General features: G+C 51.0%; 4 protein-coding genes across 4 annotated transcripts; 2 read left to right on the forward strand and 2 right to left on the reverse strand.

Moving 5' to 3' along the window:
- Positions 1-5,673: 5,673 nt before the first annotated feature.
- On the reverse strand, positions 5,674-8,075 carry ETH_00024715 (Ankyrin repeat protein, related; the record flags this gene model as incomplete). The annotated part of the gene is made up of 5 exons (XM_013375054.1): positions 5,674-5,820; positions 6,027-6,084; positions 6,387-6,505; positions 6,864-7,237; positions 7,418-8,075. The coding sequence occupies 5 exons, from the start codon at positions 8,073-8,075 to the stop codon at positions 5,674-5,676; spliced, it is 1,356 nt and encodes a 451-aa protein (XP_013230508.1).
- A 1,038-nt stretch (positions 8,076-9,113) lies between these two features.
- On the forward strand, positions 9,114-11,111 carry ETH_00024720 (uncharacterized protein; the record flags this gene model as incomplete). The annotated part of the gene is made up of 4 exons (XM_013375055.1): positions 9,114-9,597; positions 10,333-10,476; positions 10,607-10,688; positions 10,973-11,111. 4 exons carry the CDS (start codon positions 9,114-9,116, stop codon positions 11,109-11,111), a joined length of 849 nt encoding a protein of 282 aa, XP_013230509.1.
- Positions 11,112-11,375: 264 nt separating this feature from the next.
- Positions 11,376-12,335, reverse strand: ETH_00024725 (uncharacterized protein; the record flags this gene model as incomplete). Its single annotated transcript, XM_013375056.1, has 3 exons — positions 11,376-11,588; positions 11,737-11,808; positions 12,117-12,335. 3 exons carry the CDS (start codon positions 12,333-12,335, stop codon positions 11,376-11,378), a joined length of 504 nt encoding a protein of 167 aa, XP_013230510.1.
- An 890-nt stretch (positions 12,336-13,225) lies between these two features.
- ETH_00024730 (aldo/keto reductase family oxidoreductase, putative) lies at positions 13,226-14,832 on the forward strand (the record flags this gene model as incomplete). The annotated part of the gene is made up of 3 exons (XM_013375057.1): positions 13,226-13,636; positions 13,790-14,167; positions 14,680-14,832. 3 exons carry the CDS (start codon positions 13,226-13,228, stop codon positions 14,830-14,832), a joined length of 942 nt encoding a protein of 313 aa, XP_013230511.1.
- Positions 14,833-14,863: the final 31 nt, after the last annotated feature.

The raw sequence follows: 14,863 nt of genomic DNA on the forward strand, positions 1-14,863 counted from the left end.
GCAGCCTCAGCCTCCAATGCTTACAACACAGCTTACTGGAATTTCGTCATTCCGTTTAACTACTCCAATAACCCTTTAAATTCATATATGGTATCGCAGCCATCCACGGAATTCGCTCAAATATACAATCCTATACCTGGGAAAGTACGTAGTTAAACTCCCTACAAATTACATTTTCACACTAAGCGACGCCATAGTGAAAAATTCTTCAGTTAGTTTCCACGCATGATGTTGATGCCTCAAAGCAATGCCTCAAAGTTGCCACTCCCGCAGGTCTAAGAGCTAATCTGCACAACAACAACCATGGTAGCGGTCACGGCCAAGAGGCTGCGTGGCGAGCCATGGTTACCTCAAAATTTGCTCCGCTAAGCCCCAGTACTCCTTGCAAAAAAGCGGAAAAGCTATAGCAAATCAGCTTTCACTCACCAGCTTCAAGCCAGTGAACAGCGGGAGAGTCACCACAAGCTAGCCGCCAGATGGTGTTAAAAAAAACCCCTGTAGGTCCTCGGCCACATAGCGTTAGCATGGCAGTGCAGTTCAAACTACGGGCACCGGGGATCGAACCCGGGATCTTCTGCGTGTTAGGCAGACGTCATAGCCACTAGACCATGCCCGCAACGGCCTGCCCCAATACTACAGCAAAAGAGCACGATACGCGTTGATTGAGCACAGAGCCTGCATCCAGGCTAGCTTGAGGCTTTGCAATTTCATATGCAGTGGGCAGAGGGTCTAACAGGTACATCATGCTGCCAAATCGTGTAGAGGAGGACACTGGGAAGACGTAGCTAAATGAGCCCACAAGAAGGCCGCTGTTGGTGAGTGCGGAATGATTGAAGACTAAATCTGGCAAGTGTCAATTTTAAAAACACACTGTCAAGTATAAAATTTTGAAACTAATACAGGAGAAATGCATACACGTCGCATTGGGATGCGACGACTCGATGTTGATCATGACACTATTGTGGATTTAGAGCTGAAGCCAGCACCCACTTTTGCGCTTGCATATTAAGTCTTCAACCAACCTAACGATTGGAAACCCAAAACTAACTTGGGCCTTAATTAGAAAGGGCAAAATCATTCCTGTTTATGTGAGCTGGCTTAGCGGAGAAGAAAGAGGGGTTGAGGAACGGGCGTCTAGCTCAAATGGTAGAGCGCTCGCTTAGCATGCGAGAGGTAGAGGGATCGATACCCTCGTCGTCCACTAGCAGTAGCTTCCGAAGCACACTTTCTTGTGTACATTTTTTGTCTTCAAGAGTGCTCATCTGCGCAAATCAGCACCGGGCATCCGTTTTCACAATCTTCACCTCTCGTTAGCCTTCGTTCCGTCACGCCTAGGTGGAGGTGGAACCATCTTGAAAGCTTCGCAACGGCCGGAAGCCGTTTGGAACTTGATTTACAAAATAACAAGCAGCTATTTGCTGAGTGCTACACATAAATTCATGATTGCTGAAGATAGACGGTCCTATCACCTCCTGCTGACTCGGAGCGCCGGACCTTATTTCAGGAGGAATGACAGGGCGTTAGGCGCCTGATTCAAACTCTAGTTCATATCAGCTCTTGTCCAAGCAAACGACCTTGTAATATGACTGGGTGCAGATGACTAGAACCAACCAGCCAACGTCCCGCAACAACGGGTCTTCAGATTTCTGGATTTGCATGGATTTGCACAAACTTTTCCCTGTGGATAAGAGGTGAACAGCAACAGACCATGCATAAAAATGACCAATTTAGATTTACTGCCTCATAGCGCCAGCTGCTCGTTGCTTGGGTCCTTCAGAGCCCAAACTAACGTTCCCACGTGTCCCCCATAATAGCAAACCACAACAAACATGGGGGCTGCAGGCGCGGTTTAGAAAGGAGGCTCAGCAGCGGGCCCGCCTTGCATGTCCCTTTGAAACTCACCGCGCGAGTCACACGGCGCCGGAGCTGCGGGCGCGGAGCACAGAAGTGCCCCGTAGCCTCTCTCCACCTTGCGCAGCTGCGGCTGCGCTTGTTCTATTGCCGCCGCAGCGAAAGCAGCAACTAGCTGGGTCGCTGGGGCGGGCCCTGTCGGTAACGTACGATCCACATTTGTGTTTTTCTCGGTATTTATAAAGGGGGCTGATGTGACTGAATATTGTTGTCGAGTCGCTTTATGCATTCTCAAAGCCAAAAGTCATTTTTAGGTTTTCCGCTTCAAAGGTAGCACACTCCTTGGGAAGTAAGTGTAAGGTAAAGCATGGGATCAGACCAGCATAGCCTGAACACACTCTGTACGAGCTGCCTGGCGTCAGTGTTTTCTATTAAGGCTGGGACCTCCATTGCGTGGGCCCTTGAGTGGGATGTCGCAGTGTTGACAGCACACGCGGCCCGCGTAGGTGTTGGTGTTACTACAACGATCCCACAACCGCACTGATATATGAGCCACAACAGGGAAGGACTGCGGCTGGACAGGATACTGATTGTTGTGTGCTAAGCTGATCCCTGATGCTAGGCCTGCTTGCGTATTTCTGCTGGCAGAGGCGCAAGCTCAATACTGGCTGAGTCGGGTCCCGCAGCAACAGCGTTTTCCACTGCCCGGCGGCAGCAGCATAGGAAGCCTCCCAGCCGTCGCAGCAGCTGCGGGGAGGATCGGCTGGGGCTAGAGGTGGCGGTCATTTGAAGTCGCACGAATGGCAACTCGTTAGAGTATAGCGAGTTTCGGCCGAGCCAGAAGTCCCAGCAGTTGCGCCAAACCTGTGCAGTGGACACATAATTGGCGTCAACAATATTCAATGGCAAGTGTAGTAAAAGCAAAAGTTGTGGTGTCCATTCAATCACTCTGTGGAGAGCCTGCCGCCTCAGCAGATGTCACAGCACATGCTCTTGCGCGTATTTAAATGTGCGTGATGGCTTGGTCTACGGCGAAGTGTATATATATGGCTCTACTTGGACAGACAGGACCACACTTTTATTCTGACTGCACCGCGTACGGTGAAACAACAAATCATATCTATGAGGGTGTAGCGCTCCAGATTTGCTGACCCCTTTGCTAAGAGGATTGAAGGTCTTTTGCCAGCGCATTCCATGACGAGTCATCACACCAACCCTCCGCCACAGGTATTTGTACCTGAACAATGCCATGCAGACCAAAGGTGGCGCCTTGAACGTGGAAAATAACTGTCACGAATACCCAACAGCCAAGCATATAGATTAGCAGGCTAGTAAGGTGCTCAAGGAAGCGCAAGAATCACCATACTTTGCCGCTCACCTTCCTCTATTTAACAGCTCATTCATGGTCAAATTGTTTGCAACATTGCGCAGATGAGCCCACAGGAAGGTGCAAGACCTAAATGTAGCGAGGGGCAACGCGTACATTGCCTGTGGTGTACCACACAACACAACAAACACTTGACAACGCAGTCAGGAGAAGGGCTACTGCGAGAGTGAACAAGAACACTAACAGAGTTTACCGCAATGCCACTGAATTGTGCATTAGCAGAGAAGCTCGGTTTTGTATCTTTTCCTTTTGTCTGCAGTTGTCAGTCACTTGTTCAATATGTGTTTGTGTTTTTGTGCTTTCTTCATAGTTTCAACAGGTGTTTTTCTGTTGGTCCGCTTACCACTGCTAGAAAAGGGTCATGGTAGAACAGCTCCACTGTACCCTGCAGAAAACCTTCAGACTTCACGTGGACGAAGTAACAACAACAACAGAGATACATGTGTAGTACCTGCGGCGCAATAACAGCAATTCACTTGCAAACAAAGTTAACGAATCCTCAACCAGCACATGGAGCAGACATAACCATGCTTAAAGAGGGTTGAAAGGTTTTATTCCTCATACAAAGCGCAAAATACAAGCTAGATGAACAGGCAAAGGAAATAACTGGAGCAACCAGATATGAACGACAAAAGCATGTGCCGCTTTAAGAGAACGCACCTGGGTGCAGCAAACACATAAGAGCCATGCCGTGAGGCACCGGGCGTTTCCATAGCCGACACAATTTGCTATCCAAGGGCAGTGGTGGTCAAAGCCTTCTATGCATCTGTCACAAACCCTGAGCGATTCAACAGAGGGGGGAAAAGGAATAGAAACATGTACGGCTCCAAGATTCTAACAACATGAATGAGAGCAAGCACAACAACCAGTAAATTCCATGTGAATAAAATGGCTTGAATCAAAGGCAGCTTACACTATTGTTCAGTAGCACTTCACATGTATCTGTGTACGTATCCCATATATGATTGCATTCCTTCTTCATATCTGTTCCGTTTCCATTTAATTCTACATCTATAAGTTAAGAAGGGATCACAAATGGAAGCTAGTCGAGTGATAATTACCTGCAGTGCTTTGTGCGAATGGGACGGTAGATCCAACATGTGTAGCACAGCCGCTGCATATCGATTTCCTCTATTGTCTCAGAAGGGGTTTCAGGCGCAGCCAAAAGCTGCAACAATTGATGTACAAAAACGTTAAGCAGCCTGAGACTGCTTCAAATCTGTGGTTAGCTTACTCCCACGCTCTTGCTTCCAGACACAAGGATGGCATAACCACACGACTAGAAATATCTGAAGGCACCTGAGGCGAGGCTCGGCAATGCCGATGCATCAAAGGCAGCACTGGACTGTTGCCCCACACCATTTGAGAAAATAGGATAGCAAGAAAGAAAATGCAAGGACATTGGGAAAAATAGCGAGGCGCAAAAAAGCGAAAGGATCGGGCACAAAAGAATACATGACATGCAGACGAACGAAGAATGGAAGCGATAGAGACGTAAAACCAGCAAAATGAAGTGAAAAAACAGACGACAAGGCACGCATACAATCATGCAAGCAAACAGAGACGACCCAATCTGTAATAGCCTTACATCCATCAGCTCCTCCACGGACGAATTTCCTTTGGGTCGTCTAGGGAGTATTCCAGGATTAGAACATATGAGCACTGTGATCAGTAGCAGCCCCGTATACACTCCAATCTTACCCAATAGACAAAGACGCGCAAACCAACCCCCAGCCCAAACCCCTGCTGCCGCTCCTGCTGCAGCAACACTTTCAGGGGTAGCCGGCAGGTAGAGCGGGTCAAACTGAGGAAACGGCAGGCAGATGGCCTACAACGTGCACCTTTTTCTTCCCAATTGAACATTAACAACTTTCCTGTAGCTTGTATCTATACGTGCAGCTAGCAGATGCCTCTAGAATATGTTCCCATTCACGTTCTCAGGCACTATTCCCACGCTTTAGCCACCCTACTGTATGGACTGGATACGGAAATGCTCAGGCATGGCGTGGATAGCTTTAATCAGGGTTTCTCATACTGCAGCAGTATTGACGGAAGTGTCAGCATTAGCAACAGGGGAAGGGAATATCCTAAGCTTACGGAGCGCGCGTAGACAATCAGCATCAACGTGAGACCACACAGAGCCAAAATTGGAGGCGCCTTCAACTGCCAGCCACCGCTGCAGTCCATCAGCAACCGGCATATACGCGATGGCCGGCACGAATGTGGCGACTGCGATAAACAAATAATCCGGCGAACAGGCAGGGAGGCAAAATAGCAAAAAACAGGCCATGTACATGAACATGAACTGTGTGTCTTTTTGGGAGTTACTCATGCACAGCTCGCGTACAGCCATGGTTTGCTTCCACATTCGAAAGCGCACACCACCCAGGGTCTTCAAAGCCCAATACAGTAAATCGTGGTTTTTACAGTACAGGTCAGTCCCAGCGCACCCGCATGTCATCCTCTGTCAACACGCGGTTACGGGGGTCGTTTCGCAGTTGGGGGTTCTGCTGCAGCTTCTTTACATAAGCTGTGAGTTCAGGATTGACTGTTTTGCTCGCAGCTATTATATCTAGCGGCGTCTGCAATATGAGAGCAGGACAGCACGTGAACAAGAGTACAATTTATACTATCTACATATACCTAGCACTTTTCATATATACATGATATACATGTATACATTCCTTAGTGTATACATGAAATACATGTGCAAACAGATATGTGCGTATGTGTATACAATTCATTTCACTTTCCGTGCTGCTCCATGATGATGATTAGTCTATCTCACTAGGCGTGACTTCGTGGTGCGTTCACTGGGGTCTTGGCCGCCTTCTTCTACAAGCGCTCTGTTGAACATCATTAGGAGCAAATGAAAGGCAAAGGCAGGGAACTCCTACAAGAGTAAGTGCTGCTGTCTGTTGAGCACTAAGCGAGCAGCGACAGCAAGCACTCTGATGAAACCGTGGCGGCCAAAGGATCGGGAACAGCACACGGAAATAACCAAAGACAGCGCTGGCTCTGTAGGGCTTTCTAGAACAGTGCCTACCCTGATAGCTACGCTGGTTCCTGACTTCGTGGCCTGCTAAGTAGATAGCTAACTAGATGGTGAGCTATCTGGCCAGCTAGCTAGGTCAGGATCGTAACCCACCGGAAAGCCTCTAAGTGGCCGCCTTCGGCCGCCCGGTGTAGCGGCAGACAGCCAAACAAATCGACAGCCGTGACATCCACGTCAAAATACAGTAGCAGACGCAGCACCAGTGTGTGGCCCTGAAGAGATTACCCGCACGCAGCAGGCATTGCATTTTTCAGACAGTGCAGCCTTGATGTGTTCACATCAAACCCTATTCCCACAGAAAGTAAGATTAGTGCTTTCACGTAAAAGGGTGCTGTTTGGTATCTTTTGCATTATTTCTTCGAGCTCGAGCCGCAAGCCCTCCGGCATATATTAGTGTTGTAAATGTGCAACAAGATCTACACGGATCAGCCTGCAGCGCCTGCAGCTCCTGCTACTTATTCACTGTAAATATGCACCAAGATCTACACAGATCAGCCTGCAGCGCCTGCAGGTGCTGCCACTACTTCAATACTGAGCCCCCGGCTCTCTGCTGTGGGCGTTGTGACTTACCTTGAAGGCGGCCCAGTGCGCGGGCGTGGAGCCACTAGCGTCTGGCACAGCAAAAGCTGCGGGGCCAAGAAGCTTAGCAAGCAGCAGAACACACTTGGGGGCATCGTGCTGGGCCGCGAGGGTGCAGCAAGTGCCCCCCTTAGAGTCCTGCAGCAGGGGGCTCTGGCCCAGGCGTTCGGGGCAGTAGTCCGGAAGCCCCTGAGGCTGCAGGGGCCCCTCAAGGGACCCCTTGGCTTCGCTGTTGCTCATCTGGTAATCAAACAAGGCGGCGCCGTGCTGCAGCAGCAAACGCGCAGCTGCAGTGTTGTCCTTTGTCACCGCCCACATCAACGGCGTCTGCTTCGTCTCAGTCGCGCGCGCGTTCACGTCGGCCCCTACATTGCAGCAGCAACACGGAAGCAGCAGCAGCAGCAGCAGCAGCACGGGATACGAGATTTTTCTATTTTGCGTAGATTACTGTCTTGCATTTAGGCTGTGTTCTACAAGAGTGAGCCAGCATGAAGAGGGTGGGAACTAGGGCTTGGGAAGGCCAGCCTAGCCTTGAAGTGGCTTGCCCGCATCAATGAGAAGCTTCATGACGCTGCGCTCATTGCAGAGAGCTGCCCAGTGCAGCAAAGTGTGTCCTGTCTCGTCTCTGAGGGAAATGTAACTCTGTGGAGGCAGCTGGCTCATGCACATGGCAGCTAGCTGCCCCTGGGAGGACCTCAGCATTAGGAAGAGCTGCGCATGCACTTCTGGCTGCTGACAGAGCTCAGCAGCACGGGCTCGCAGGGAAGCAGAGACCAAACTGGCGCTGCTGCTGCTGCTAGCTGTGGCCAGGCACACCCGCGAGCTCCATCCTGCGGACTCCCCTCTGTCTAAGGGCGCTCGGACACTGCACGAGTTCCCCTCCAGGGGCTGCTGCTGCTGCTGCTGCTGCTTCTGCTGCTGCTTCTGCTGCTGCTTATGCTCTTGGGCCGGGTAGCATGGGAAGGCGGCCACATCTACGTAGGTCGGAAGCTCCCGAGAAGAAGCCCTGGAGGACTCTTTTGCGTTCTGGGGGAAAGCAGCCCGCGGGCGCAGCCCAGTAGAGCTCGTCTGGCGAGAACTATTGCTGCTGCTGCTGCTGCTGCTGCTGCTGGTTTTGCTGCTGGAGCCCGCGTTCTGCTCACTGTGTGCAGTGTCTACACCCTCAGCGCCGCCATCACCTGGTGGCGCTGGCGAGTGCTGCATCTTCGCCCCGCAGCCCTCTGCATTCCACGCACGTTAGCAGCGCCCGCCGTGCAGTTGGTGGCAGCAAAATGGCGTGTGAAAGGGGCATTCAACAAGACTCAAAGACGCAAGGGAAGACAGAGGAAAGGCCAGTGGTGTGCACAAGCTAGGCCAGTGGAAGCCAGTGGTTAATGGCGCTCGGTGTGGGTTGTGTGGATGAAGCCAGCAGTCGCACTGTGTCAAATGTTAAGGGGAAGTGCTCTAAACGCAGGAAGGGCTGATGTACCAAACGGCAGCGAGGGAAGCCGGGCTGGTACGGTCTCAAGTGCCCGATGACGAACCACAATACCAAGCTCTACATACGCACGAACTGCTCCCCCGCATGTTGCTGGTGGATATGGCAGTTCACAACTCCGCAGCCCACCCAGACAGCGACGCTGCGCAAAACTGAAATTCACATGAACGCGCGCTCTAACCTACTGGTCAGGCCCGAGGCAAGAGCGGCGTACAGTGATTAAATCCAATTAAACGACTAATGAAGTACATGTAATCTATAAATGCTAATAAATTGCAGCAGGCGTTCAACTGCTCGTTCATGCATGCAGCTTTGGCTTCATGAAGAGGGAAACAGCGGCAGTGGTAGTGATCCTGTCCGATAGAAGTATCGATCCGTCCCCTAAAGGCCATAATAGCAGCTATTTATTATGTGTTTTCGTTAGAGAAGCGCGGTCTGCACACACCCTGACTGAGTTTTCCTATCGACTGACGACTACGCTGGCTCAATGACCTGGCGGCGAGCACCGAAACTCGGCGGCCATGAAGTGTTCCGAATCCTTCGGACCTTCACACAGTCAGTTTGACTGTAGAAATAGCACAGATTGGCTTTGAATATTTGAAACTTGACCTCAATCCGCTCACCATTGCCACCGTTGAGCGGCCGCTGAATTCGGGTGTCTGCGGAGCCCGACTTGAGGGTGGAAGTATTCTGAACCGCTCGCGACAGCTCGAAACTTATTTCCTCTTCAGCCTGCGATCTACGTAAACCAGCAACTGCTAGCCATGGAAAGTAACGTGCCCTCAGATGGCGCCCTCGCTACATCTGCTGATTCCATAGTTTCGCGCATTGAGTCGTTGGTATTGTTTTTCTTGCACAGAATTTCAGAAGATCCGGAGAATGACTCTAAAACAAAGGTTTCTCAAGATGAAGCTGTGTTTCCTGGGTCTTTTGCTGCGGACAATGAGTCGAATACGGCCACTGACAGTCCCGAATTCTTGTTCCCGCCTCTTTCGAACAGATCCATTCAGCGTTCTGCTAGCCTGCTGGCCATCATGCGAACTATCCTGTCCCTTCACGCAGAAAAGCGTTACTCGACCTTGCGGCATATGTATTACTCCAACGTTACCATAGCGCCTTCCCAGCGGGTCATCGACAGAGGCGTAGCGGCTCTCACCCAGTTCTTAAAAACCCCCCGCGAGGAGCTCCGCATCACTAGCACATCAAAGTGCATCATAAAGGGCCCAATTACAATACAAGAAAGGACGAGTACGGTCTAACTTGTTCTGCTGTTCCCCTTGCAGTTGTATCGTAGCGCTCCCAGGCACCGGGCTGATACAAAGCGACTGCGGGAACCCGCTAGAGGTGATTCAATTCATATTTTAATCACAAGATAGAAGAATAAAGTAAGACATTCGCGAAGAGCAGAGGCCACCTCGTGTCCTCCCTCGGGCTGGATAAGGTGCTGCACGCAAGCGAGGATATCCGTTTTGTCTTGGTGAGAAAATGCAGAAAAAACAACTGGCGCTTTCTCTTAGCTTTTCTTTTGTGTGGCTCAGGTTGTGGAAAAAGAAACAATCTTCTACTCCCTCATCGATTCGCAGTTTATGGAGCGGTTAGTCACAGCCGGGGCTGAGCTGCCCCTGCGGCTTAGAGTCTGCACCTTTTCTTTTTCAGGCACGGCCCTTGCGTCCTTCTTACGGGCAAAGGATTCCCAGGTGATGGCTGCGCATGCTGCTGCTGCTGCTGCTGCTGCTGCTGTGGTTGTTGTTACTGTGCAAAGGCAGTTGCTGCTGCCGTCGCTGCGGCCGCACCTGCGATAGCTGCTGTCAACTCCGCCGTTGCTTCCTCGGGCTAAGTTAGAGTTGCACATGCCCGGAAGTTCATACCCGGTTGTTGTCTTCTGGGCAAGGATTGTTGCCGTGTTTGCTGCAGCCGCTCCGTTGAGTTTGTGTTCAGCAGTTGTTGAAATTGTGGTTAATGGTTTGTGTTTTTTAAATTCAGATATCAGCGCGCGGAGCGTCTTGTGGCATATTCATCAGCGTTTTGGAAGCCGGCTGCCGATATTTCTGCTAACTGACTTCGACCCCCACGGGCTTCTCGTTGCAATGACTTACGCGTTCCCGCCTCGGAAAGCTACGAGATACTGTCAGAACAACGCAGCAAAAATGATTGCTTTCGATTGATCTTGGGTCTTGACCGATTACTTTCTCATTCCATTGTACAGACTTCCAAGATTACTCAGTCCCCAGCGCTGTGCTGCTGGCGCTGCCTTCAGCAGATGAGGCCGGCGCCTTCTTCGGAGTGCCGTTGTCTAATATGTCCACCATGTCAGACTCAAAGCGCAATTTGCTTCCAGGGTAAGATCAAATTGCCATCTGTAAGTGCTGCGCTAATTTCTGAATGGGTCGATGCACTGTTGACGCGCTCTTAAGGATTTCCGACCGGGTGCAAACCGCAGAAGAACTGTGGCCAGATCTTCACCCCAACTGGAGGTTCGCGCATTTGCTTGACTTAACTTTGCAAGTCATCTTGAAGTTTGGCTGCTGCACTCCTCAGGCGTCAACTCATAAAGTTACGGCGAACCAAGGCCACATACACGTGGGCACTGTCGGCTGCCACTTTACTTTGCTGCCATTCAAAGCCGGAGTTCCTTCACTCATTGCGAGCTCCTTAGGTTGGACGTCCTTAAAGACTTGCCGCGCTTTATTATTGGAGCGATAGACGAAGAGCTCAGCGCTGATGACAGCGAAAAAAGCTGCGCTGACTGCAGCCAAGCGTGAAACTCACAATTACACATAAGCTGAACATTCAAGCAAACACGCCAAGCAGAACGTCAAAGCGTGCAACAATGCAAACCGCATGAACTGCTTCAGTGTCGCATTTTCTAGTTGAAACGGCAAGCTGAGACCCCTATTACCTTTTACCCCGATCCAAAGGCTGTAGCCTGACAAATGAAATGGCGCACACGCCTTGAGCCGAATAAACGTCTGCAAAGAGTATGCCTTAATCAAATAAACGGTGGCAGTTAAGAATGAAACCTTCAGTCAACTAGGGTTTGGTGCAGCCGCGCTGCTGCTCGTTGCCTGCATAGCCACGAGATTTGGGTATTGGTTGACAACAAAATTCATCAGCTGCTTGAAAACAGCTGAATCCTGCAGATGGGGTGGAGCGGCCTCGCGGTGGCCATTGGCGCCCACGAGACAGCCGTAGAGTACAACATTTTCCTCGTCAATTATTTTCTCGAGCTCCGCCAGCTCCTGAAGTCACAATGTGACAGAATTCAACATCAGGAGCCATCTAAGTCAGTGGGAGTCGCTTTGGAGGCATTTACATCTATTAATTACGGCTTGTTCCCCGCGCTTTCGGGGGCACGTAGTAATTTGAATCAAGTGTGAGATTCCTTGCCTCTAGGCGAAATGTTTTGATGCTCCTCTCCGTGAACGCGCTGAGGATGAGGTCCAGCTCAACCCACCCGCGCTGCACCACCACCGTCCACACACTTGTATGCGCATGCATGTGCACAAGTAAAGCTCGTGCATAAACATATAAACTATGTATACATGCGTACGCAATAGTTGAATATATGTGTGTATGTACAGAAGTGCCAGTGGATAGCAGGACAGTTTGGAATTGCCGACACGTTGAGACCCATCCACATGATTCCGTATGCCTCTCACATCATTGGTTCTACCTCAGCCTTTGTCTTTACTTGGCAGTTACTTCTAGCTGTTTGATCTGGTTTGCACCTGCATGGTCTGCTGACACTTTCAACTGCGGATAATTACCTGTTTGCTGCGATAAAGAATGCGTTTCTGCTGTGGCGTGAGCCCCTGAAGCTCCTGACACCCCGCTTGCCTCTGGCTGCTGTGAATCCACCGCACCTTTGAGGGGCCTCCGAAACAATGACACGCAAAACAAGCAGCCCGTGTTAGCACATGGGCTGCTGCTGGGAAACCCCTCCGGGGCCTCAGGTACTGTAGCGCCCGTGGAACCGCCAGTAGCATCTTTGTCCGGGATTTCCGGGAATAATTAGTGGCTGGAGGTATTGTGGGGGCAGTGGGTAGAGTCTAGCCTTTTCTTCAAGCTGAACGGAACTGGCAGCAACAACGATAGAGAATCCCCCTTCCGACGCGGTGCATGCTGCTGTGCCGTCCTTCTCCTACAGCTGGGGATCTGAGGCCATGATCGACAAATCTAAATTATCACAGCAAGCCAAGCAGAGGACCCGGCGTTTGCCAGCTGCCAGAGCTACGGCTGGCTTCAATAAGTTTGGCCGAGGGGTCGGCTGGTTGAATTGGTATTGCGTGAACGGCTTGTACCGATACGCAGACAAGAAACTAATTCAATGTGTACTCCTTTAGAAAGTACGGGCGTGTAAACAGTAAGTAAGGATAAAATTTGGATCAGAAGTCCGGCCAGTTGAGGACGGTCACCTCACGGGGCTTCTTGATCAGGCCTGGCGTGCCTAGTGGCGATGGAGCTTTTTATGATAGTAACATGTTCACACTACAATTTGTACAATGATTCAGTTTGAGTGGTTCTATCAGCGACACGAAACACGCGGGCGCGCAGGCGGAGCAGCACTGGTGGCTGTTTGTTGCTTATTCCGCCGTCGGCTGTGGGGCCGTGCTGACCTGAGGTTTCGGAAATCAAATGCCAACAATTTGTCGAGACTTTGCATTCCGTTCCATATTTGTTTGATGCGTTTTGTTTGGGACTTTACTGGCAAGTAAAAGCAGCTCATATACGGTTGGTCAACTCCCCGCACACGTGGTGGTCTTCGTGTCGGCCCGCCATCTGGAGGGAGACTCACGTGGCCTTCTGTCCGCCATTTTTCTTTCAAGTTAACCTTCATCGTTGATTCGAAGTCCATTGGTAAGACAAAGTTGTCGAAATGGGGGCCATCCAACCCGCTAATCCGTATATTTTGCTACGCGCCGCGGGCGCCATAGCTCGGACAAACGGCTGTGGCTCTGGCGCAGCTGCAGATCTTGCCAGTGAATTCCCCGTCGTTAAAATGCCTAGGATAATATATGGGACTGCTTGGAAGAAAGAGAGAACCGCGGAGCTGTGTCATACGGCGCTTCGCGAGGGTTTCAGGGGCTTCGATACAGCTTGCCAACCAAAACACTACAACCAGCGAGGTTTAGGAGAAGCTCTATCAGAGGCGTTTTCACAAATGAATATCAAAAGAGACGAACTGTACATACAGACCAAGTTTACACCAGTTGGAGGGCAAGACCCGAACAACATTCCATATGACCCCCAGCTGCCGATTCCAGAACAAGTCGAGAAGAGCATACAGGTAAACAGCTCTTGGGTCCTTGCTTAGCATGAGACACCTGTATATTTTCTTCCTCATTTTAAATTGACTTCAACTGTTCGTAACCCTGTAGATCCCTGGACAGGGGCGATGCCTACACGTCGGCCCGCCTACTACTTTCGCTGCATATTTTAGGTCTCACTAAAGGAGCTAGGCTTGGACTACATTGACGCGGTGCTACTGCACTCTCCCCTAGACACCATGGAGGAGACTTTGGAGGCCTGGAGAGGCCTCGAGGCAGCCGTGGACTCTGGCTACGTGCGAGTCTTGGGGATCAGTAACTGCTACTCGCTGAGCGACTTACAACAGCTGCACAGCGCAGCCAAAGTTAAACCTGCAATTGTACAGAACAGGTTCTACGCAGCCACAGGCTACGACGCAGAGCTCAGGGCCTGGTGCCGCGGCAACCAGGTGGTATACCAGGGCTTCTGGACCCTTACAGCCAATCCCCACATCCTGCGGAACCCTGTCATCACCAGGACAGCCAGCAGGCTCAGATGCACGCCAGAACAGGTCAGTGAGAAACTCGTGTCGAAGCCGGCACTAAATAGAGCTTGGCGGGGCTGGTAGGATTGAAAAAAAACCAGAGAACTGGGGGGCGTGCTTGATCGCCGGCAGCGGGCGAACGGCGCAACAGAGCGACACCCCAATATGACAACTACAATAAGTAGCTGCAGTTTGGTGCGCACAGACCGAGTTTGGTAGCAACCGCCGTAGTTGCTGTTGCGTGTACGGTAGACAACGTGGTGCCGCAGTTCTATGGTGGTGCTCCAGCTGCAGCAAGTACGAGTAGCCATGCTGCGCGGTATGTACACCCAGAGAATTGTTGTAGTGGATGGCGTGGCGTCCGTCCCCGCAGTGGGAATGTGGTGTGCACATGCACGTGGCTTCTCATATCAGGATGGTAGGGGTCAGCAGCTGCTGGCCCTTATCTGCTTCATTATTTGGGCACCTCAGAGGAAGAACACAGTGTTGGGAATGGAGTAATCGAGATGGCGGCTTGAGATGTTTGCTGTGGTGTGCAGCTGTGGTTCCGCTATTTAATACACCGTGACATTGTGCCTCTTGCTGGCCCGAAAGATGTGCACCATATGGAGGACGACACGGAGTGTGTCAAGATGCCTCTGCTTCAGTCCGTGTGCGACCAGCTGGATGCAGTGTTGCCACGCAGCGAATAGCCCAAAGACGCAGCTTCGAGTGAGCTTATGC

The sequence above is a fragment of the Eimeria tenella genome, genomic scaffold (assembly GCF_000499545.2).
Source record: "Eimeria tenella Houghton genomic scaffold, Eth_scaff25, whole genome shotgun sequence".
Lineage (NCBI taxonomy): Eukaryota > Apicomplexa > Conoidasida > Eucoccidiorida > Eimeriidae > Eimeria > Eimeria tenella.